Source organism: Engraulis encrasicolus, chromosome 4 (assembly GCF_034702125.1).
Source record: "Engraulis encrasicolus isolate BLACKSEA-1 chromosome 4, IST_EnEncr_1.0, whole genome shotgun sequence".
In the NCBI taxonomy this organism is placed as follows: domain Eukaryota; kingdom Metazoa; phylum Chordata; class Actinopteri; order Clupeiformes; family Engraulidae; genus Engraulis; species Engraulis encrasicolus.
Genome location: NC_085860.1, coordinates 27,782,232 through 27,805,155, shown reverse-complemented (window position 1 = coordinate 27,805,155; position 22,924 = coordinate 27,782,232). Strand labels below are relative to the sequence as shown.

At 45.9% G+C, this 22,924-nt stretch overlaps 3 protein-coding genes across 3 annotated transcripts; all 3 read left to right on the top strand.

Moving 5' to 3' along the window:
• Positions 1 to 890: 890 nt before the first annotated feature.
• Positions 891 to 13,112, top strand: zgc:77752 (uncharacterized protein LOC393862 homolog). Its single transcript, XM_063197085.1, has 12 exons — positions 891 to 1,078; positions 1,680 to 1,760; positions 3,759 to 3,874; positions 4,147 to 4,284; positions 4,711 to 5,045; positions 6,081 to 6,317; positions 7,346 to 7,654; positions 8,664 to 8,780; positions 9,490 to 9,591; positions 10,001 to 10,081; positions 10,767 to 10,877; positions 12,824 to 13,112. The coding sequence occupies exons 1-12, from the start codon at positions 900 to 902 to the stop codon at positions 12,959 to 12,961; spliced, it is 1,944 nt and encodes a 647-aa protein (XP_063053155.1). The 5' UTR covers positions 891 to 899; the 3' UTR covers positions 12,962 to 13,112.
• A 276-nt stretch (positions 13,113 to 13,388) lies between these two features.
• On the top strand, positions 13,389 to 16,295 carry cimap1b (ciliary microtubule associated protein 1B). The gene is made up of 7 exons (XM_063197080.1): positions 13,389 to 13,488; positions 14,262 to 14,380; positions 14,506 to 14,709; positions 14,861 to 14,962; positions 15,102 to 15,223; positions 15,359 to 15,499; positions 16,133 to 16,295. The coding sequence occupies exons 2-7, from the start codon at positions 14,269 to 14,271 to the stop codon at positions 16,223 to 16,225; spliced, it is 774 nt and encodes a 257-aa protein (XP_063053150.1). The 5' UTR covers positions 13,389 to 13,488; positions 14,262 to 14,268; the 3' UTR covers positions 16,226 to 16,295.
• Positions 16,296 to 16,860: 565 nt separating this feature from the next.
• rabl2 (RAB, member of RAS oncogene family-like 2) lies at positions 16,861 to 22,442 on the top strand. The gene is made up of 8 exons (XM_063197081.1): positions 16,861 to 17,543; positions 17,668 to 17,697; positions 18,063 to 18,142; positions 18,707 to 18,786; positions 19,157 to 19,268; positions 20,224 to 20,321; positions 20,592 to 20,675; positions 21,388 to 22,442. The coding sequence occupies exons 1-8, from the start codon at positions 17,437 to 17,439 to the stop codon at positions 21,487 to 21,489; spliced, it is 693 nt and encodes a 230-aa protein (XP_063053151.1). The 5' UTR covers positions 16,861 to 17,436; the 3' UTR covers positions 21,490 to 22,442.
• Positions 22,443 to 22,924: the final 482 nt, after the last annotated feature.

Below are 22,924 nucleotides of genomic sequence, written 5' to 3'. Positions count from 1 at the left end.
TTCTCTTGCCCTTTGCTACACTTTTCTTTGCTCTCTCACCTCCTCCATCCCCCTCCCTTGCTCTCTTTCAGTCCCTCTCTTCCTCTGTGGTCCCCTCTCTTTCACTCAAATCACAGTCAAATCCTCAGTTCCTCTTCTCTGACCACCTGTCTTTTTCATTTCTGTCTTCCGTCCCAATTTCCTCACCCTGTCTCCTCTCCTCTGTTTTGTACTATTAGCCCATTCCCACCTACCCTTTACATTATAAAGTGGAGAGTAAATTGAACATTGTCAATTCAACACTCAGAGAATTATAGGACCAACACTGTGAGTGTTAAAAGTGAAACATTTGTGTGACTCATTAAGCGTTGAATTAACACTGCAAAATTAACTGTTGATATACTTCAATACCCAGAGGAAATTAAGACTTAAGGACCTTTTACTTCCTCTGCAAGAGTCTCTTCAACTCATCAACCTCCACTCCAATACCCATTCCACTCTCATCATCCCCCATATCCCCTTCTCTGCCTCCTTCGTTCCTCTCATCTGACCACCTCTACACTCCTTCACGTCCGCTTTCCTTCCCCATCCGTTCTCCACTCCATCGTCTCCTCTCTCCTTCTGCTCTCCATCATTTTCTATTTCTTCTCCTCGCTTCTCTTCTATTCACCCCCCTCAACCTACACTCCTTTCCCTTTCCCCCTCCACTTTTCTGACTATCTCTTTGCTCTAGCTCCTCTCCTGTCCTTTCCTCTCCTGTTCTCTCGCCAGCGTTTGATATTTCCTCCCCTCACTTCTGTCCTATTCACCTCCCATTGTCAATCCTCACACACCCACCCACCACCTCCACCTCCACCTCCTTCTCCTCCACCACCGCTACCTCCTCCTCCTTCTCCTCCACCTGAGTGCGGCCTGTGGCCATGATGCCCCAAGTGCCGGTGCCGCGGCCCTCCTACTCCCAGGCGAGGGAGCGCTTGGTGCGGGCCATCCCCCCGCGCATCATCTGCCTGCTGGCCTGCGGGGGCCGCGACTGCCGCTACGAGGGGCCTTACTGCTGGAAGCCCAGCCAACAGATCGTCAGGGGTGTCTTCTCATCATGGTGGGTTTCTGAGCAAACACACACACACGTGTGTGTTTGTGTGTGTGCATGTGTGCGTGTGTTTGTGTGTGCGTGAGAGAAAGTATGTGTGTTTGTGTGTGTGCATGTGTGCGTGTGTTTGTGTGTGTGTGTGTCTCTGTGTGTGTATGAGTCTGTGTGTGAACATCTCATGGTGGTACTAAACAAACATGTGTGTGCGTGCATGAGTGTTTGTGTGCGCAGACTGCCAGGAACTGAGAGATGGTTTCTGGCACTGTGGTTTTTTATTTGTATCTATATGTGTTTGTGGGGAATCAGAACCAACATGTCATTAGGGCCATCTTCTCCTAGACAGAAACACTATCTATTAGTGTCACACAACCTCGAAAAATGTTCTTTTCTAGCTACAGCATGATTATTTTACAGTCTTTATACACAGATAGCAGTACATGTGTGTATACTGTATTCACTCTGAAAAAACTGAAAGAAAAGTCTACGACACCAAGCTCCCGTTGCTCTTTTTTTAATGTTTAATTTTTTCTCTCTAACTACTGTATTCACTCCTCACACACCCACAAACTTTTGTGAAGGATCATTTAGCTCTCCCTGTCTTCTCTATCAGGGTCACGGATGAGATTTTGGCTATGGCGAGGCCATCCACTTACATCATTAAGAAATACAACATCATAGATCAGTTCCACAGGTATGTACTATTCACTCACTCACTCACACACTCACTCACTCACTCACTCACTCACTCACTCACTCACATTAGCCTTGGTCTCATTAGCCGCGCTTCAACCGGGCCATTTTTTGCCTGATCGGACTCATAGCCGACCCCAGGCACATTCAGGTACACGCCTTGTTTGTGAAACGTCAGTCGGGCACAGCCCACTTTCGCCCCAAATCACAGAAGGACAACAACAGAACAACGACAAAGAAGGAGAAGAAAACGGAGCAAACTCTGCTGGAGCAGGTCGCCGTTTGGCTCGTAGCCTACGGACAAAGACGACAAGAACTGCAAAGAAAATGGCTTGCCTTTCAAGAACAGTTTTATTACATGGCAAAGTTGTCGATTCAGAAGCTGTATGGGACGCAGCGCATGTTAAGAAGACAAAGACGCATGAAAATACGAGCAGCTCGACAACTGAGAGAGTGAACAGAAGGAGACGTGCGAACATGCCCAGTTAATCCCCCCAATAGCGCACAGAAGCATGAGCCCCGGACATAGCGAGACATGAATGTGCAGGTAATTGAATAAGTTACCATGTGAAAGGAGACCAAATCCCGGAGACATAGCACCGTCATCAGTTGCTATAGAAAATTATGAGCCCCGGACATAGCGACACACCCCCTCGTTGCGGCGTGCCACCTGTCTATTCATGGTGAATGTGCAGGTAATTGAATAAGTTACCATGTGAAAAGAGACCAAATCCCGGAGACATAGCATCTTCATCAGCTGCTATAGAAAATGATGAGCCAGGGGAATAGCGACTATTTATTAAAGTAGCCACGGAAGTAGCGTAGCCTACAAGTCGTTCAATCTGCATAACATCGGTGTGTGTCCTGCAGGGAATTCTAAGTGTGCGCACTATGGCACATGTCTGCAAAACGTACGCCTATGGTTTAGTATGTCTGCAAAACATGAGACACTAGGGCAGCAGAGTGAGGATGATTTTAAATAGGCCTAAGTCAATAACAGCTGTGCTTTACTGTGTAATAATGTGGCTGCATGGGGGACTTATCGCTAAATTCTGGGCAAATTATTAGTTTGGGGTGTTTGGCTTTCTTATGGCATAATTTCATAAGATGCAACTTTGGCAATTCTGTTTGTGTTTTTAAAGTTATTTAGCCAACATAACTTTTTTGTTGTTATCAGGGCATCATGGGCACCACTACACTTAAACTTGGGATGTCATAGCTAAGTCATGTCGGCTTTTTTCTGCTTTTAGCCGCCAACTCTTGTGCCATTATCGTGATTTGGCATGCTTTCCACTGGACACCAATAAAAAGTGTCTCACAAATACTCACACATGACATTTATGTCGGCTTATTTAGCTTTTGCGCTATTATCGCCGAAGGTCTGGTAGGCTATATCGCACGTGGGCTATATCGCCCGAGGTTGACCCCGCCTCCGAGCCTCGGCGGTGCTTGCTGGCCCATCGAATTCGACGGGCCAGGGAAAGCGGCCCTTAGCCCCACAACCTGGCCCGGCGGTCATCTTTAGCACCTAGCCCCCTTTTGATGAGATCACCGTCAGCCCCCTTTTGTCCGGGCCAGCCCGGGGCTGGCCCTGCAGTGAGACTAAGGCTATTGACCTACTCTACTAGTGATACTACTGTGGTCCTATCAACATTCATTTTCACAATGACATTCACATCGTAAAAGGTGTATTTTAAGTACAATAATTACATTAGTTACATTTGTCAGTAGACATGAAGACCTTTAGAGATGATGTATGGTCACATGTGTGTGGACGTGTGTGTGTGTGTGTGTGTGTGTGTGTGTGTGTGTGTGTGCGCGCGCGCGCACGCACGCACGTGTGTGTATGTGTGCACATGTGTGTGTGTGTGTGTGTAGTCACTTGTCCACAGTCACAACCTACCTGACTCATGGGAGGCCTTTGGCGCACGGAGCATGTTGGCTTGTTGATTCCCTGCACCATGTTGTCATAGTGACCCCCCTTCTCTGTGTTCCACAGGCTGAACATCAAGTCCCTCATCAATATGCAGTTGCCAGGGGAACATGCTCACTGTGGCCCAGGCCTGGAACTCAGTGGATTTACATACTCACCCCAGGCCTTCATGGAGAACCAGAGTGAGACACGCACGCATGCACGCACGCACGCATGCACGCACACACGTACGCACACACACAAACATACAGTTACCTGGCACACACTCAATTAAAACATGTTCACAAACACACACACACACGCGCGCGTGCGCACGCATGCACGTACGCGCGCGCACACACACACACACACACACACACACACACACACACACACACACACAGTAATTGTTTGGTTTTGCCATTCTTCAGTCCTGGTATACTTCTTCTTTAACCCTGATTGTCTTCTGTCCTAGTCTACTTCTATAACTTTGGCATGCCAGACTTCGGAGTATCGTCCCTGGTGGGGATGCTGGATGCTGTGAAGGTTCTGGCCTTCTCTGTCAGGGAGGGCAAAGTTGCTGTGCACTGCCATGCGGGCCTTGGGCGTACAGGTAAATTGTCTTATGCTGGCGTACTAAGTAAAGACTCTCTCTCTCTCTCTCTCTCTCTCTCTCTCTCTCTCTCTCTCTCTCTCTCTCTCTCTCTCTCACACACACACACACACACACACACACACACACACACACAACATCATGATGGTTTTCTACTTTACTGATCTTGTGTTTTTTGTGTCTATGTGCATGTACTGTATGCGTGTCTACTGTATGCGTTGTGTGTGTGTGTGTGTGTGTGTGTGTCTATACACACGTGTCTGTGCATATACAGTATGCCTATGTATGTATGTATGTATGTATGTATGTATGTATGTATGCATGTATGTACAGTATGTATGTATGTATGAATATATGTATGTATGAATGTATGTACTGTATGTATGTAAGTATGTATACATGCGTGATTATGTACTATATTTCCAGGGGTGCTGATAGCATGCTACCTGGTCTACACACTGCACATCAGTGCCAGCGAGGCGGTGCACTTTGTGCGCATCAAGCGTCCGCGCTCCATCCAGACACGCTCGCAGATCAGCCTGGTCTTCGACTTCGCTCGCCTGCTGGGCAGCCAGCTGGTGGTCTACCCCTGCCTGTCGCTGCGCCACGGTGCCTCCTTCAGCCTGGGAGAGTATCTGCGTCGGCAGGCCATGATCCTGCACGGCGAGGAGGCGCGCGCCCTCGCTCACACGCCCAAGATCCTCCACCTGCTCTGCTGCCAGCTCACCGCCATCGCCCTGGGCAACGACAGCCCCGATGAGGTCAGAGGTCATGTGACATAGCAGGGTGGGGGTAGGGGTTGTAGCTCAGATACCTGACTCATCAATCATACCACAATTGCATATTCACCGAACACCAGCTCCATTAAATCAGTCCCTAACCACCCAACCCACACCTGAATCACCCAGACACCTTCAAATAAGCCCCCTGAATCTCTACCAAACCTGCTGAATTTCATGAAGCCTGTCTATCCCTGTGAGCCCCACTAACTGGTTTGGGACAGGAAGCCTGGACGGCCAATGGCTTTCGATCGCCAAACATCTTGCAGGTGCCCTTTCTACGATATTTTGTGGGCCCAACGCCATTAACGTGCACATTTATTATTATTATTATTATTCAAAGGGACTTAGTTGTTTCACAGGATATTTGCTACAGGCCCTGGAGCAATGTGGAGTTAGGGGCCTTGCTCAAGGGCACTTCAGCCATGGCTGGACGTGTAGGGTGGAGTAAGGCTCTCAAGATACTGTCCCATTTTTAGAAATTAGCTTATTTTACACTAGCCTGGCGAGACCCCTAGTGCTTCGTGCATCTTCGTTACACTTCGTGAGCATCTGTGTGAGAGCCAGGTTAATTTTACACCTCCCCTTGAGTTAAATAATAGGGTTTTACCGTTGTTCCGTACTTTCAACCATTCTCTGGGTATGGCAGTGCAAATTTTACCTCCATGCTTGCAGTTAACATTGAGTCCTATGAGACCAGCTTGCGGCTAACTGGTCTCATAGGACTCAATGTTAACTGTTACCTTGGAGGTAAAATGTGCACTGCCATAACTAGAAAACGGTTGGAAGTACAGAACAACGGTAAAACCTTATTATTTAACTCAAGGGGAGGTGTAAAATAAGCGTATTTCCAAAAATGGGACAGTATCACTTTAAGACCATCTCCCTAACCATAATTGAGTGGAAATATATGGATGACAAGGCCAGGTAAGCACTAAGCACCCCCGTCCCCCCTTGCCTGCCTCCCCGCCCCCCCTTGTCTGCCTCCTGCCCCCTTGTCTGTCTCCCCGTCCACAGGTGCAGGAGGAGTTGGACCGGCGGGCGGCCATCCAGTCCCTGCAGCGCGCGGTGCAGGAGATGCTGGTGCGCAAGCAGGCGCTGCTGCGGGAGGACTGGGGCATGCGGCGCGCCTCCTCCAACTCCTCCCTCTCCTCCTGGGACGAGCCCTTCGGCTTCCTGCAGCGCAAGAGGGAGGTGCTGGTCAACAAGCGCTCCTACAGCGACGGGGACCTGCATAAGATCACCCTCAGCGAGGTGGGCGGGGGACAGTCAGACACACACACACACACACACACACACACAATAACACACACACACACACACACACAAACACACACACAAATTTAGCAGTGTTAACACTTCCAACTTTAACACTATTTTAGTATTAAAAAGTGAATGTTGCTGTAGTAAGTAAATTAGACTACATTTGAATCGTTTTTGTGACAGCTGCTGCACGTTCAGTGGCCTAACAGTAGGACACTGGGTTACTACGCCAACGACCCGGGTTTGATTCCGGCCCAGGTCATTTGCCAATCCCTCCCTGTTTCTCTCTTCCCACTCATTTCCTGTCTCTCCTCTGCTGTCCAGTCAAGAATAAAGGCAGAAAAGCCATTAAAGGGGCATTCCACCGGTGGAGGCATGAATATGTATTGAAAGTGGGTCATATATGTAGTAGAATAGTAGCACAAATTTCTAATTTGGTGCCTTCTTGGCAGAGAAAAGGCAGAAAATGACTTTTTAGTGCTTGTGGATTTGTGACAACAATCCCCATAATGCATTGCAATGCCCAAGTTCCACAGGCCACACCCAGGCAACTCTGCCAGTGACTTACTGGAGCCTCAATGCCAGTGATTTCAAAAGCACTGGCACACTGATCTGTGATAGGTCTATTAGCGCATTAGGTCCAATCCCCTATGGGCGGGGTTGAAAGGGTGGGAAAAAGGCTTGTAGTCTCAACAGAAATCCACCTCTTTTACACTTCCTCCTACAATGATGCAAAATGACGATTTTTACATCATTGTAGGAGGAAGTGTCAAGAGGTGAATACAGATTTCTCCTGTCTCAGGGGGAATTGAGAGAGTGTTGCACGACCATTCAAAAGTATGACTGGGTGTCTAGCAATGGAATGCCTGATGCAAGTGGGTGGAGTGTCCCTTTAAAAGAAAATATATGCACTGTATATATATAGGCCTATTAAAAAACCAACATAAAATGACTCCACAGAGGGAACATTTTGAAAACACTACATAGACTGATACATTTGTTCTTCTTCCCATTTGCAGCAGGAGGAGTTTGCCCTGATGCTGGAGAACCAGAGGGAGACGCTGGAGCAGCTCTGTGACCTGCGCAACACCCCCACGCCGACCCCACTGCCCCCTCAGTACTACCAGTACCACCAGCAGTACCAAGAGCAGCAGCAGCAGCAGCAGCAGGCGGCCCCCCTGACGCGGGAGCAGTGGCAGCAGGAGGTGGAGCGTCTGGCTGCGCTGCGGCCCTGCACCCCCATGCTCTACAACGGCGTCATCGCCAAGAGGCCCAAGTGCAAGATGAAGAAGCCCCCGGCTCTGGCCAAGCACAGCTCCACGCTCGAGGTAGGTGTAATGGGCAAAAGACAGAAGTTTACTGCAGACTTATTTGACTATTTTGCTCGTTTATTCAGAGCGAACAGGAACAACGCGTTTCGCCTCTGTGCGTCAGGTGAAAATAAGTGTGCGGTAAGTGTGAACACTCCTGCCTTTAGCAGCACCTAGAAGCTGTGCATGGATCTTTGAACTGTAGGTGCAGAGATTCTTTAAGTATATATAGAGATATGCCAATGTAATAGGTTGCTATGGGCACCTAACATGACCAGGTTCCGGTCTGCCTAAAGGGCGTGTCATAATACTCCTAGCATTGAATAGAACAGTCCTTAGGTCTGCCTAGGTCTGCCTAAAGGGGGATTCCCCCCCCCTCCCCCTTGCAATAATAGAACCCGGAAACAATGGGCCAATGGAACCTCTCTCTCTCTACTCTCTCTGGTAGGTGTATGGCTGAATCTCAAATGGTGCACTTGTGCACTTCAGTGTCCATGTTTCAGTGTGTATGCCGTATTAGTTACGCACTGAAACATAGTGCCTGAAGTGCACAAGTGTGCCATTTGAGATCCAGCCCATGAGTCTTTGCAAAGGCAAAAGTATGGGATGTTGTCACACTGCCTTGCCTAGTTAGACATGAGGAACGTGTTGTGTGTGTACATGGCCATCATAACAAATAAGCTGTTTTATAATGGTAATGATAATGGATTGCATTTAATATAGCACTTTCCCACTCCTTTGAGCACTCAAAGAAAGGGCTTTAACAATAAGAAGCTGGGCCCTGCCGTGGCCTAACGGTAGGGCACTGGGTTACTACACCGGCAACCCGGGTTCGATTCCGGCCTAGGTCATTTGCCAATCCTTCCCCTGTCTCTCTCACCCCCCACTCATTTCCTGTCTCTCCTTCACTGTCTTGTCGAAAAGATAAAGGCCAAATATTTGTTTAAAAATACAATAAGAAGCTGGAGATTGGAAGCAAGACAAGTGTCACCTGCTGACTGTTATGTGTGGATCGTCTCCTCCTCAGCTGCAGAGGAACCAGAGGAAGAGCAGCCAGGTGTCGGTTGCCAGGTTGGTTGCCAGGGCGATGGCCCAGCAGCAGCCTCCCGAGGACAAGGTGTTGTCCAGAGTCGCCATGCTCCAGGTAACGACACAGCACCCCCTTCAACCTCCCATCCCGGCAATCCCCCTCTAGTAGGTCGGGCTATGCCTGGCAAACCATAAATATTGAATTCATAAATACTGAAACAATAAAATGTGTTGTCCAGAGTCGTTGTGCTCCAGGCAGGGTTGGACTAGCCATCTGACATAGCGGGGATTTCCTGGTGGGCCCCACACCCCCGTGGGCCACTATTTTCAGAAATGTAAATTAAAAAAAAATAAAAATAAATAAAAATAAAAATGTGGTGAGTCAGTTCTGCGCCGCTAATCATGAGGGGCCCCTTTAAGACAAAAGTGCCTGGGCCCTATTTCTCCCCCATTCCAGCCCTGGCTGCAGGTGAGTCCCACCGGGTGGCACACCATGGGAACCCCCTCTAACCCCAACCCTGAAACCCCCGTCTAGCAGGAGGGCTAGTCTGGCAATCCAATCCAATCCAATCATTCATAAATACAGTACTGCAATAATAAAAAGTGTTGTCACTGTACAACTTTCTCTCAGTTGTGTAGTGTGTTATACTGTGTCTTTCTTGTAGCTGTAGAGATGATATTCCCCACTCTAGTGTGCATTAGTTGTCCCGTTTGAATTTTCAGTTCAGTTTGGGATATCTGTGCAATAAGGATGCATGTTCCTCACACTGCAGTATAGTCTGTCTTAACCACACCGTCTGTCCTATAATGATGATGTTGCACAGGATGAACTGAACAAGACGGTGTGCGGCTGGGCTACGGTTGCCTTGGAAACGGACCCGAAAGTCCTGGCTCACCTGTTGTGGACTTGGCTGGAACGCCTCAAGGTCAGGGGGCGTCAACAGTCATTGACACTAACAGACCAAATACAGTAGCTGTAGTGAAGAGAGTGGACGCATATCACAGTATAGCGCCACAGTCTACTTAACCCCTTTGCGCAGAGCCTATGTAATAACCTTACTGTCCCCAAAATTGTAATGGCCATGTCTTAATCTGTTACCTAAGGCTCCCTGTACTGTCATACCAATGTTGTTATTACCGTATGTAGTTGAGTATTTTCAGCAAATAGTGAATAGGCCCGCCGGCGACCCCATCTGCAGTAAGAGGCTACTAGACACACAGCCATGTTTGTGTTCGCTGATGTCTTGCCCACTTCTACTGTACATGAGTGTGTGTGGGTGCGTGTGTAGAGCTTTAGATGCTGTGTATTGACTAAAGTCATGTTCATGTTTTTAGGAGCCTGTCCTGAGTCTGAGTGATGTACAGCAGTTGATCTTGAACCACACAGAGCCAAATCCCCTAAATGTTCTACACAAGGTGAGCTCGACCGCCATCATAAACATGACATTGCATTTTTTAGATGGAATCTATGCTGGGATGCAGTATAGCCACTGGTGTGCACTCTTCCACCAGTGGAACGCTGTAAAAGACTTAAAGTGATACTGTCCCATTTTTGGAAATAAGCTTATTTTACACCTCCCCTTGAGTTAGATAATAGGGTCTTACCGTTCCCCTGTGCTTTCAACCGTTCTCTGGGTATGGCAGTGCACATTTTACCTCCAAGCTAGCAGTTAACATTGACTCCTATGAGACCAGTTAGACGGAAGCTGGTCTCATAGGATTTAATGTTAACTGCTAGCTTGGAGGTATAATTTGCACTGCCATACCCAGAAAACGGTTGGAAGTATAAGAGAATGGTAAAACCCTATTATTTAACTCAAGAGGAGTTGTAAAATAAGCTTATTTCCAAAAAATGGGACAGTATCACTTTAACTACCTCTGTATTACTGAGGCATTACATAAGTGTCTTTAGACATGTACAACTAGCCTATCCGTGTACACTTTCAAACTTACACCTAATGAAATTGCTGTGAATTTGGGCCTACACAGGATTTTTCCTCTGCTGTTTGTCGGTCCTTCCTGTGAAAATAAGGGGGACTGCTGTTATTACCACCGTAGTAGTAACACTGGAGCTTATAACTTTTGTATGTACTTCTGTCAGGACCAGCGATGCACCATCTCCTGTCTGCTGGGCTGTATCGGTCAGGTGACCAGCCTGTGTCCAAACCTGGAAGACAGCGTGCTGAACCACCTCATTCGAGCACTAACCAGGGTCAGTCAGTAAATCTACATGGGGACAGAAATGTAATAGGTCTCTATGTCAAATATGGTAGGCCTATATGAGTGATATGATATCAGTGCCAGTGTATGTCTCCTGCCTATGTGAATATCAATGTGCACAAAATTAATATAAGCCTACATCCCATGGTAGGCCTAGGTCTACATTATATTTAACATTCAATTCAATGTTATTTTTTTAAGTAAGCACCACAAACAGTAGGCTAGCCTACGGTATATTCATATAATAATGGGTAGGCCTACCCTGGTGTATGGGCAGGTCAAAACTATGTCCCTCACAAAGGCCTATAAATAGGCCTAGGCCTACATCAATGTAGGCTAACCTACAAACCCCAACTCCGATGAAGTTGGGACGTTTGGTAAACAGTGAATAAAATCAAAATGCTATCATTTTCAAAACATTCAATCTATTCATTAGATGGAGAATAGTGAAAAGACAACATATTAAGTGTTAAAACTGAGAAAAAATATTGTTTTGGGGGACATATGTACTCATTTCTAATTTGATAAATCCAACACGTCTCAAAAGAGTTGGGACGGGGACAATAAATGGCAGCAAATGTCGAGGAAGACTAAAAACAAAACAAAAGACAACACTAAACAGTTAAATACATTAACCGATGAGATGATTTTATATAAAAAACAGTGTTAATTCCTATCTTGGACATGATTTCACCAGCTTAAATGGTGGGTGTATTCCTTGTCATGTTTTGCAATGTTTTCCTTTCTGTAGTGCTTACAGTGTGACAGGTCTTGACCAAAAACCCACCATTTTATCACCTGCTGGTCCTTATGATGGAGCCAAACTGTTAAAACATAGTAGAGAATGCAATTTGACCTTACTATGTGGCAGTAATCGAAGATCTCCCTTCAAAATATAATGCATGAGTGGCTTTTCATGCTGTTTAAAACCCATTTATACCATTCAGCACTGTATTTAACTCTACAGATGAGTGAGAACATCTTAACCAATGCACTACTGCACCCGCATGCCATCATGGAGGCTGACTTTTGAAGCTAGCACTAACACAAGTTGGATGGTCCATTTTTACTGTAGCACAGGATGTGCAATGCTCTATTATTGTCAAACAGAATGGACTTCTACAACTTCTGCTGACTTCTGTAAGCAAAGGACAGTTTCCCATGTCTTCTGGGTCTATTTCAAGTGAGCTCAGGTGTTTAGGAGAATGTTACACCCCTGTATCATTTTCATGCATTAAGCATTCTTAATATGGTAAATTTTCAATAGCTCTAGCACTCCAGGAATTAGAGTGAGACTACAGCCAATATATATTTCATGATGTCATGAACCTATACAATGATTTTATTAACAAAAATATGTCTTATATACACTCAATCGTGGTAAATCAAAGGGAATTCAAAAATGTATGTAATAACTATGGTAATTATTCCCTTTGCATCTTTAATTCTGAGTGACTCAGCCTCTCTGTGATGATCTTATACCTGGACACCTATATTGTCCGTCAGTACAATTCATTTTGAAATGTTCTTCTTTGTTGTTTTATCTTATTTGGATGTTTACTAAATTTCACTGATCCCCGTCCCAACTCTTTTGAGACGTGTTGGATTTATCAAATTAGAAATGAGTACATATGTCCCCCAAAACAATATTTTTTCTCGGTTTTAACACTTAATATGTTGTCTTTTCACTATTCTCCATCTAATGAATAGATTGAATGTTTTGAAAATGATAACATTTTGATTTTATTCACTGTTTACCAAACGTCCCAACTTCATCGGAGTTGGGGTTTGTATAATAGGTCTAATGTTGCATCCATGCAGACTAACTATGTAAGAGCTGAAGCACATTTATGAATAATGTAGCAATAGCAATAATAATATTTTTTGATTTAATTGGATCAGGTATCATCATAATGCACTTGTCTCCCTGTCTACTAGCGCCCCCCTCAGGAGATTGAGAAGAATGCAGAACTGCAGCAGCTATTCAGGAACGCGATCAGAGATCAACTTCTGGCCAGCGCACTTCGTCGAAGCAGAGACATGCGACCATACACGATCACCAACACCCATGGCTGATTTAAATATCATAATGCATTATTGCAGCATTCAAGATTCGTATCATGATTAGGGGATTAAAGGGCCAGTGGTAAAACGAAGTCTTAGAATGGATGTTCTGTTAAACGTGTGTGTTTTGTTAAGACTGATTACATTTCTTGATAAACAAATAAAACCTTCCTTCACACAGTTAAATCGTGTACAATTTTCCCTTTCTGAAGTGTCTGGTTCACTGACTGTGTGTTTTGGAGGTACCACAAAAAGATCCATTTGTCAGCAACTTGGCAAATACATTTTACATCATAGTTTAACCAACCTAAACTATTTAGTCTAAAGAAATCCTCTGCAAATAAGGTCATTCGGGCAGGCAATGCAGGGGGTCGGGAAATCACCGAAATGAATCAGCTAAATGGCAGTCAGTGTCCGTCACTATGACAACGTCGTCATAGTGAACCAAAAGAAAAGTTATAAACAATCACAGCATTCTACGCGTGGTGGTCAAGGTAGGTCACGGGACTGTGGAGCTGCCGATTTGATCTTCTCCCTAGGTAAGACAACATTTCGGGACGATATTTCATGTAAAGCTCTCAAATGCGGCATTTCACATGCAACACGGGACACTGAAGTGACCTCGTTATCTGATGAAATCTAGTGAATTGCCATTTCAAAATGTTGCAGTCAATATCATAGCAGTGACGTTACTTCGCATTGTTCAAAGTCAGATAGGCTGGTCGCCCCCATTGGACAATGCAGTATTCACAGTGTTATATAAACAAAAACGATATGGTAAATGTGTGGAACAGTGTTGTTTTAAACACCAGACACGAACAAAACAAATTCTTTCTCTGAACCAAGCGGACCCAACAGGCCATCAGCTCTTTTGGAGCTAGCTAACTCACCCATGGGTGACTGTATGACTCACTGAACAGCTGCATAGTGACGTAAATATGTAACAACATGTCTTCATTAAAATGTTTAGTGCTATGTAACTCAATCTCATTTGGTCTTTCTATCCACCAGAGGTAAGTAAGCTTAGCCCTGTTACCCCTTTCCTCTGACATGGACTCAGAAAGTCATCATTTTGACACTGCAAAACATTGGGTATTTCTCAAAACCTAGTGCGCAAACTTCCATGTGTATCAGCCTAATAAGTCACGCCCAGTGATTGGATAGTTTGTGGTGACTGAACTCTACGGAGTATCCAATCACTGGCCGTGAATAATTAGGCTGAATATCCTTGGAAGTGCGTGTGCACTAGGTTTTGAGAAATGCCCAACGTCATATGTGGGTCTTCTGAATGCTCCCTCTCTGTGTCTTATAGATCAATCATGACTGTAGATGATGTGTGGGTAGGCACCTGGCGCCCTCACAAGGCCAGGGGGGCCATCGCAGCTCTTTACACCAGTCCCGGACCCAAGTATGCCCTCCCTGGGGCAACAGGTGAGGGAGATCGTAGTCTGCCCTGAGATGATGACCATAGCAAGCATAGCCATTGTGTTTCTGTCTGAGCAATGTCATCACAGATATGAAATCTAACCCTCCTATCCTATGTTGTCACTCTGCAGGTCTTAACAACCATGACCCATCAAAGCTGAAAGGTCCTGCCTTCAGCTTTGGCACACGCCACCGCGTGTTTAGCTCGGAGTGCTCCCCTGGTCCTGGCTATCTAGTGCCAGCCAATATCACTCGTGTGGGCAGGGATGGCACGCCAGCTTACTCCCTCTACAGCCGCCGAAAAGACCCACAGGTGTTCCAAACACCTGGACCTGGTGAGACATAAGCACACACACACACACACACACACGCACGCACGCACGCACGCACGCAAACACACTAACATGCTCTTGGATTTTTTTTTTCTTGTGACATATTTTCTGTTAACACTTTCCTGTGTTGTGTACTGACTGTCCCTTGCTCCAGGCCGATACTTCCCAGAAAAAACTGGAAAGATCACGTTCCTCTCAGCTCCCGCCTATTCACTGTCAGCTCGTCGAAGAGGCTTCAGGAATGATCAGACACCAGGTACCTGTACCTTCTCTCCCCCACAAAAGCTTGTTTGCGCTATGTTTTAAGATAAGACATGTTCAATAACTGCCAGGTTGTATGTGCAGAGGGGCTACAAAGTGCTGAAAGGATGCTTCTCTCTCTCTCGTTCTCTCAGGTCCTGCTGCGTATGCGCTGCCTCCAATGCTAGGCCCCAACACTGTGAATAGGACATCTGCTCCAAACTTCTCCCTGACTGGCCGCAGTAAGATCGGCAGCTTCCACGAGGACCTTCAGAAGGTGAGTCTCGATCACACTGAAAGTTCTGTGTTCTTCTCATTCCGTCACATATTTTGTGAATTGAGCTTGTCCTTCCATCCTCACTGTTGATGTTTGTCCGACACTATTGTCATGTTTTGTTGTGTGCCTTCCTAGACCCCTGGTCCTGGGTCCTACAGGGTAGTGGACCCCATGATCTACACCCAGAAGGCCCCTCAGTACAGCATGATAGGCCGAAACAGCATGCCCGGAGACACTACCAGGAAACCAGGCCCGGGAGCTCACCATCCTGAGCAGGTGGGGCATGCACACACAACATAATGAACAAAGACAGTTAACCATGATCTTGACTACATCTTATTAATTTCTGTCTCTGTTCTTGTTCACTGGTCTATCATGCAATTATCATAATTCTTTGTTGTGTGGTCTTGTGTTTAACATGCATGCACGCACACACACACACACGCGCGCGCGCGCGCCAACACACACACGCACGCGCCCACACACACACACACACCTCACCCAACTTCAGTTTTTGTACCTTGAATAAAAGGGTGTGAAGCCGTTTAGAACACACACACACACACACACACACACACACACACACACACACACACACACACACACACACACACACACACACACACACTCCCTGTCATCCTCTGTATCCCACAATTCACATAAAAAAGACATAATTGCTGTTTGTTCTCATACCATCCACAAGCACACACATTTCTCGTTCTCTACCTTGCCTCATGGTAAGGTTTCAAAAGCAAACTATTCATGCTAACGACATTCATAAAAAATAATCACACACTCCTGCCATACAGTACTGTGCGTGTCTGTGTGTGTCATAATACTACTACTATGTACTACTACTACTCTTTAATGCAAACACTTTTTTGTATGTATGTCCCTCTTCCCCATCAGGTAACTTTCACCAGGAGAAAGGCCCCGAGCTTCTCATTTGGGATCCGTCATTCGGAGTTCATCACTCCCCTCATCTCAGATGTGCCTGAATAGAGTCGCTTTCCACTATGTTATATATACTGAATATCGTTACTGCAGGAATAAAACATGGCTCAATGCCCCCCTCCTGTGTTTTGTTTATTGTCCTGTAATGACACCACATAGTGACATAATGGCACCTCAGTTATATAGGTCTAATCATGATTGATATAGTGAAACACATTTAATCAAAAGAAAATCAAAAGTGACTTGATGCAATCACTACCACTATGTATAAAGAAATTAAGGCAGAGATGAATTCCACTTTGAAAGCTTTGCATTTATATTTCAGTATTCTAGTACAACTACAATTTCATATTTCTAATATAGTCTTTACAATTATTTTGCACGTTTCATTGATAATGGATAATGCACTTTGAGGTTACATTCCATTATGTAAGCTGCTGTGAATGAGCCTGTTAATAAATATTTATTCAAATATATTTCTGATGTCCCTTCCCTTGATTAAACTGCCAGATTATCAAGTAAATTCAGTCATAATTGTGTTTTACTCTCTTTATTTTGCTTCTTTACACATGATTGTCATGATTTCTTTCCCAATTTTGTGTTTTGGGAACCAGACATCACATAAACTTTCAGGCAGGGCCAAGGACAACCCGCCACTATCTTTGGTCCTTCCTCTAAGCGTCTGTTCGTTGCATAGGAACAAGATTGTTGTTGCACAGGGTGTTTGGGAGACGTTGGTCTGCCGTAGTGCTAATTATTGAACGGAATTATAATTATATTTCTTCAGTAGCTACAATAAGAATGTATATCAGTTCCCGGTTCATGTCTACTGCTGTTCACTAATACTATAGCAGCAACGAGGCTGGGAAAGGCAAAATATTGTAAGTCGCATCGTTTGGTTTAGTAAGCTATCATCTGCTAGCATTAGCACACGAATTGAGTTTGTCAGTCAGAATGTGGTTCCTGCCGACAGTCACAATCTTGCGTGATTAAGTGTGAGTGAGTGAGTGTCGACCTGAAAGTATCCCAATGTATTGCAAACCTCCAACAGTAGCGTTAGATAGCCTTATCAGTCAGTCAACCAGTTGAAGAAGTAACTTAGCTGGCGACTTCAGCCGCTGAGAGAGACAAGTAGGGTGCTAGCTGGCTTGTTAAGACTTCCGTGGCTCTCCGGATAATCCTCTGCAAGACCTCGGAATCTTCAGAGGGAACAGCTGCGCTCAGCGAGCCTCGTTTCATGCCGCCTCGTGCCCGCTAGGATGGCCGGAGATGCGAGCGAAGCACCGGAGCTCGACCTCGAGAAGTATGATGCGGATGAGCACGTCAAGATCATCTGCCTTGGGGATAGTGCTGTGGGAAAGTCGAAGTATGTTCTCTCTGTCTAATGAAATAGGCTTATTATGCTTTGTCTCGCATCTAAAATAAGAGAAATTCAGTGCTAAAATCTGTTGGGGTTCTTATTGAATGTCATTGGATTATTTCTGTTTCAGGTTGATGGAGAGGTTCCTCATGGATGGATAGTATCCTTTCAAAGAAATGACATGACTGGCAATGAGTTGATGATGAATGTGTGATTGGCAGGTGGGGGCCCCTAGGCTGCAGCCAGCCTGGGCAGCTGACAGCTTTTTGAAAGGGCCCCAATCCAATTCATATAAACTAATTATGAGGACCCAATTTTTGGCCCCCTCTCTCCCTCGGCCTGGGACAACTGACCTGTGTGTGTGTGTGCGTGTGTGTGTGTGTGTGTGTGTGTGTGTGTGTGTGTGTCCAAGTGGCTTCCCTGCAGCCTGCCACATCCACATGCCACATAGATGAATACTATAGCAACACACATCTGAATGTTTGCCAATAGTGAATGCCTTTTTTTCCTTAAAGTTGCTACCAGTCGACCACAGCAGCTGTCCACATATGCACTGACATTGTACAAATACACCACTACAGTCAACGGGAAAACTGTACTCGTAGGTGAGTATCATGCCCCTTATGTCGTTTGTCATTACTTACTGCGTAATAACATTTCTGTCTTAAAAGTATGCTCATGCTCAGATATTGGACATGAGGATTGCTTGGGGCTTAGGGGCAGCCGTGACCTAATGGTTAGGGAGGTGGACTTTAGATCAAAGGGTTGCAGGTTCTAATCCCACCCTGACCTCTCCCTACACCTCCATATCCATGGCTGAAGTGCCCTTGAGCAAGGCACCTTACCCCACTTAGCTCCAGGGACTGTCACCAATACCCTGTAGATATCTCTAGGTCAACAGTTCAAAGTTCCATGCACAGCTCCTAGGTGCTGGTAAACGCCGGAGTGTTCAATACTTCAAAAGAAATAAGTTTATCGCACACTTTCTTGACTTTATGCTCGTTTATTTAGAGGGAACAGCGCGCCTGATGGCGCACAGAAGCGAAACGTGTTGATATCTCTAGGTCACTTTGCATGAAAGCGTCAGCTAAATGTAATGTAGTGTAATGTAATATTGCATTGCTTGCTTGTAACATCTTGTGTGTATTTGTTTGGTCTGCACCCCAAAGACTTCTGGGACACGGCAGGACAGGAGCGATTCCAGAGCATGCACCCGTCATACTACCACAAGGCCCACGCTTGTGTCATGGTAAAAAAAGAAGGAGAAACAAACAAAACACACACACACACACACACACACACACACACACACACACACACACACACACACACACACACACACACACACACACTTTTTACATAAGGCTTGTGTAATAGCAACCACACATTAGCATTTCTATAGGTTTTTGCACCCTAGACCACTGTTTTGTGTAGTGTAGACCCATATGAGTGTCAGAACTTATTTGACAGTACAGCATCTACATGATTATACCATGGAGACGATAACACACGCTTTACATACTGTACACTGTTGTACAGTGTTAACTCCGCTTCAAGGTTGCGGCTCTGACAATTCTGTGTGTGTGTCTGTATGTGCATGCGCATGCGTGCTGGTTCAGGTCTTTGATGTCCAGAGGAAGATCACCTACAGGAACCTGGCCAACTGGTACAAGGAGCTGCGGGATTACCGGCCAGAGATCCCCTGTCTGGTGGTGGCCAATAAGATAGATGGTGGGTATTTGTGACCTGCCACAGGAAAACAGGCCACATGTAGACCCGGTGGAATATTGACTTAATCATAGAATAGTGCAGACTGTAAGCTTTACTATGCCATCTCACACATGGTCATCTGTTGATATCTGGTGATTTTGTGGCCTTTTGAATGTGTTCAATTCTTAAAGTCTTCAACAGAGAATTTAGCTTTTTGTGATTTTTGCAGTTTTGACCAAACCTACTTGTGGTAGTGACTCGTGGGACAACGGCGACGGAAGTAATTGACTTTGTATTGTATTTTGACATTTTGTAGTCAAACTCAAGCGAATATTATACTAATGAGCTATGATGGGGTTCAGTGACCGCTACGCAGCCAATTGGAATGTCGGAATGCTTGCATTCTGCTTTTAACGGTCATACTCTGTCGCTAAGTCATGCCCCTCTACTTCCCGTCCATGGAGCCTTAACGCGCAAAAAGTTTGAATGGGAGTGAATGGAGTGTGTGTATGTAGAATACACATCAGAAAATAGGTTTGATCTGTCCATTAGAGCCCAGTCAATTTTTTGACTTCCTAGGCTCCATGAGCTGCCCGGAAGAGGCAGAGACTTAGGTACCCCATGAAGACAGTCCAGTGACTCTTTGTAGCTTTGGTCTTTTCTGGTGTGTTTGCGGGGTCGAATTGTACATCGGCCCTGGACCTTGAGTTAAGTGGTTTCATACCTGTGCTCCCATGCTGAACTGGAGGTTTCCGGTTCAAGCCCAGACTGGTGAACTAGCGTGGAGGATTACCGACCAACACATGTTCATGAATGCACTTCCTCTAACTTAGGATTTGAAGTAAAGTAATCCTGTGTGTGGCAGTAGCACTGTTTTTGAATATGATCTTTGGTGTGTGTGTGTGTGTGTGTGTGTGTGTGTGTGTGTGTGTGTGTGTGTGTGTGTGTGTGTGTGTGTGTGTACGTGTACGCGCAGCTGACATGAAGGTGACTCAGAGGAGTTTCAACTTTGCTAAGAAGCAGGGCCTGCCCTTCTACTTTGTCTCAGCAGCAGATGGGACCAACGTGGTGAAGGTGACACACACACACACACACACACACACACACACACACACACACACACACACACACACACACACACACACACACACACACACACATTCTTTGGCTAGGCACTCCCATAATAAAAGGAATGAGGGTGCATATCTACATAATGCATATTGGCCTAGAGAGAAGTGAACACCTGGTGTGTGTGTGTGTGTGTGTGTGTGTGTGTGTGTGTGTGTGTGTGTGTGTGTGTGTGTGTGTGTGTGTGTGTGTGTGTGTGTTCTTCTTCCTACCCAGGTGTTCAAGGACGCCATCCACCGTGCAGTAAACTACAAGCAGAACTCCAGCGACTTCATGGACGAGGTCATGAGGGAACTAGAGGTGAGAGGTCACAAAAGGAACTGAAAGGGTCAAGCTAATGGTTTTCCTCTTGTCCTTTCCTGTGGCCTGCGGCCTTGTGATGCGAGGCGCTCAACGTCATGGATGATCAAAGTTTGTAGTCAATATCTACAAGGAAAAATCTCTAAGGCCAGATCCACACTAGAGCGTGGCGGGATGGCAGCGAGAAGACTGAGGTTTTTCTGCTTAGTCTCGGCCAGTGTCTTCTACTCGGCAGATCACATCAACCGCGTGGGCATGCGTGTCCAGTCCTGTTCCCACAGCCAATGCTAGTTTGCTACTTTGCCATTCATTTCAACGGGACACCGCTTACCGCTGCCATCCAAATTCCGCTTGAGTTCGATTTTCCAAATGCGGTGCGGAGCGGAGCCGCCTCCAGCGCCGCTACCGCCCAACTACCACGTGTTGGTGTGGAAGGACAGATCTGTTTCCAAGTATTTTCGCCACCGACGGTAAAATTGCTTCCGTCACGTTACGCTTCCCTGCTCTGGTCTGAAATTGGCCTTTTTCTCTCATTTGCATCGGGATGGATGTTGAATGGGAGAAAGTCCCTGAAACGGCGCTCTGCGCTGGTTTGTGTAGTTATTTTACTAGGCTATGTGCGCATGTGTCTGTACGAGTTTGTGTTTATGACCTTGTGTGTGTGTGTGTGTGTGTGTGTGTGTGTGTGTTTGATGCCATGTTTGTTGTACAGAGCTTTGAGCTGGACCAGGGGCCGAATAATCTGCAGAAAGAGGAGGAAGAGGAGGATGATGAGGACGAAGAACAGAAAGAAGAGAAGCCTGGCTCTGCGTGATCTATGGCCACACAGACACAGTCTCTCTTTCTCTCTCTCCGTCTCCCTCTCTCACACACACACACACACACACACACACACACACACACACACACACACACACACACACACACACACACACACAGTACTGTATGGCAGGAGTGTGTGAATATTTTTTATGAATGTCGTTAGCACGAATGGCTTGCTTTTGAAACCTTACCATGAGGCAAGGTTGAGAATGAGAAATGTGTGTGTGTTTGTGGATGTTACGAGAACAAACTGCAATTATGTCTTTTTAAATGTGAATTGTATGATAGAGAGGATGGCAGGGAGTGTGTGTGTGTGTGTGTTTTAAACTGCGTCACACCCTTTTATTCAAGGTACAAAAAGTGAAGTTGGGTGAGGTGCGTTTGTGTGTGTGTGTGCGTGTGCATGTGCGTGTGTGCGTGCATGTGTGTGAATGATAACCTCATTTTAGCTTTTAACTGCAATTTGTGAAGGAGGACGAGGCATTAGAAAACATGCGTGTGATGTCTTAAAAGAACTGTGGCAGCTTTGAGTATGTTTGTGTTTCTCAAAAGAGTGCAAAGAAATTATATTTGAGCTACCCAAATCATTTAGACCAGTTCAGATGTATTCTAGATTCAATTAGTGTGTGTGTGTGTGTGTGTGTGTGTGTGTGTGTGTGTGTGTGTGTGTGTGTGTGTGTGTGTGTGTGTGTGTGTGTGTGTGTGTGTGTGTGTGTGTGTGTTCGTTCTACATAAGTGCTGGATCACGTTTGCAAGTAAGGTGCCTCCTGTGAGTGTAAGCGTGCTTAAAGCAGATGTACTGTACCGTGAACGCTTTGTGCTGTGACAGTGTTGTACTATCATACACTAAGACAGTTGCCGTTTACAGCAAAGCCCTGTTAAGACAATTTTTTTGAAAACACACACACACACACACACACACACACACACACACACACACACACACACACACACACACACACACACGCACATACACACGCACATACACAGGGCAATTTCTTTGAAAGTGCGCACACACACACACACACACACACACACACACACACACACACACACACACACACACACACACACACACACACACACACACGGCAAGGATATGCCTGAGATGAGGTTCAAATAATGCCACAACCATTAGGATCTTTGTATGTGTGTATTAAAGTCAGTGAAGGAATATATTGCGAATGGTGTATAGTGGGGTGGCTGCTACTCGTTTCCCTCCTCTCCGCAGTGAGAGCCTGGCCAGTTGGAGAATCTGGAGGTAGAGATTGAAGTCCAACACACACACACAGACACACACAAACGGTGTTGATTGCCTGGTTTGCTCGTCTCCCAGGCAACGTGATGCTTGGTGGGCTTGTTGTCATAGTAACTCAGTACCCAGTGTCTTACCACTGTTGTTTAGGGATGTGCAGCAACAGAGGCCG

What these genes read in the sequence shown, in the direction of transcription:
- zgc:77752 (XM_063197085.1), top strand. Translation starts at nt 900, where the DNA reads ATGATGCCCCAAGTGCCGGTGCCGCGGCCCTCCTACTCCCAGGCGAGG. An exon ending in ATCATAGATCAGTTCCACAG is followed by an intron (nt 1,761 to 3,758) that starts GTATGTACTATT and finishes TGTGTTCCACAG; the next exon opens with GCTGAACATCAAGTCCCTCA. An exon ending in CTTGGCTGGAACGCCTCAAG is followed by an intron (nt 9,592 to 10,000) that starts GTCAGGGGGCGT and finishes TCATGTTTTTAG; the next exon opens with GAGCCTGTCCTGAGTCTGAG.
- cimap1b (XM_063197080.1), top strand. Translation starts at nt 14,269, where the DNA reads ATGACTGTAGATGATGTGTGGGTAGGCACCTGGCGCCCTCACAAGGCC. An exon ending in CAGGAATGATCAGACACCAG is followed by an intron (nt 14,963 to 15,101) that starts GTACCTGTACCT and finishes TCGTTCTCTCAG; the next exon opens with GTCCTGCTGCGTATGCGCTG. An exon ending in GAGCTCACCATCCTGAGCAG is followed by an intron (nt 15,500 to 16,132) that starts GTGGGGCATGCA and finishes CTTCCCCATCAG; the next exon opens with GTAACTTTCACCAGGAGAAA.
- rabl2 (XM_063197081.1), top strand. Translation starts at nt 17,437, where the DNA reads ATGGCCGGAGATGCGAGCGAAGCACCGGAGCTCGACCTCGAGAAGTAT. An exon ending in AGGCCCACGCTTGTGTCATG is followed by an intron (nt 18,787 to 19,156) that starts GTAAAAAAAGAA and finishes GTGCTGGTTCAG; the next exon opens with GTCTTTGATGTCCAGAGGAA. An exon ending in ATGGGACCAACGTGGTGAAG is followed by an intron (nt 20,322 to 20,591) that starts GTGACACACACA and finishes CTTCCTACCCAG; the next exon opens with GTGTTCAAGGACGCCATCCA.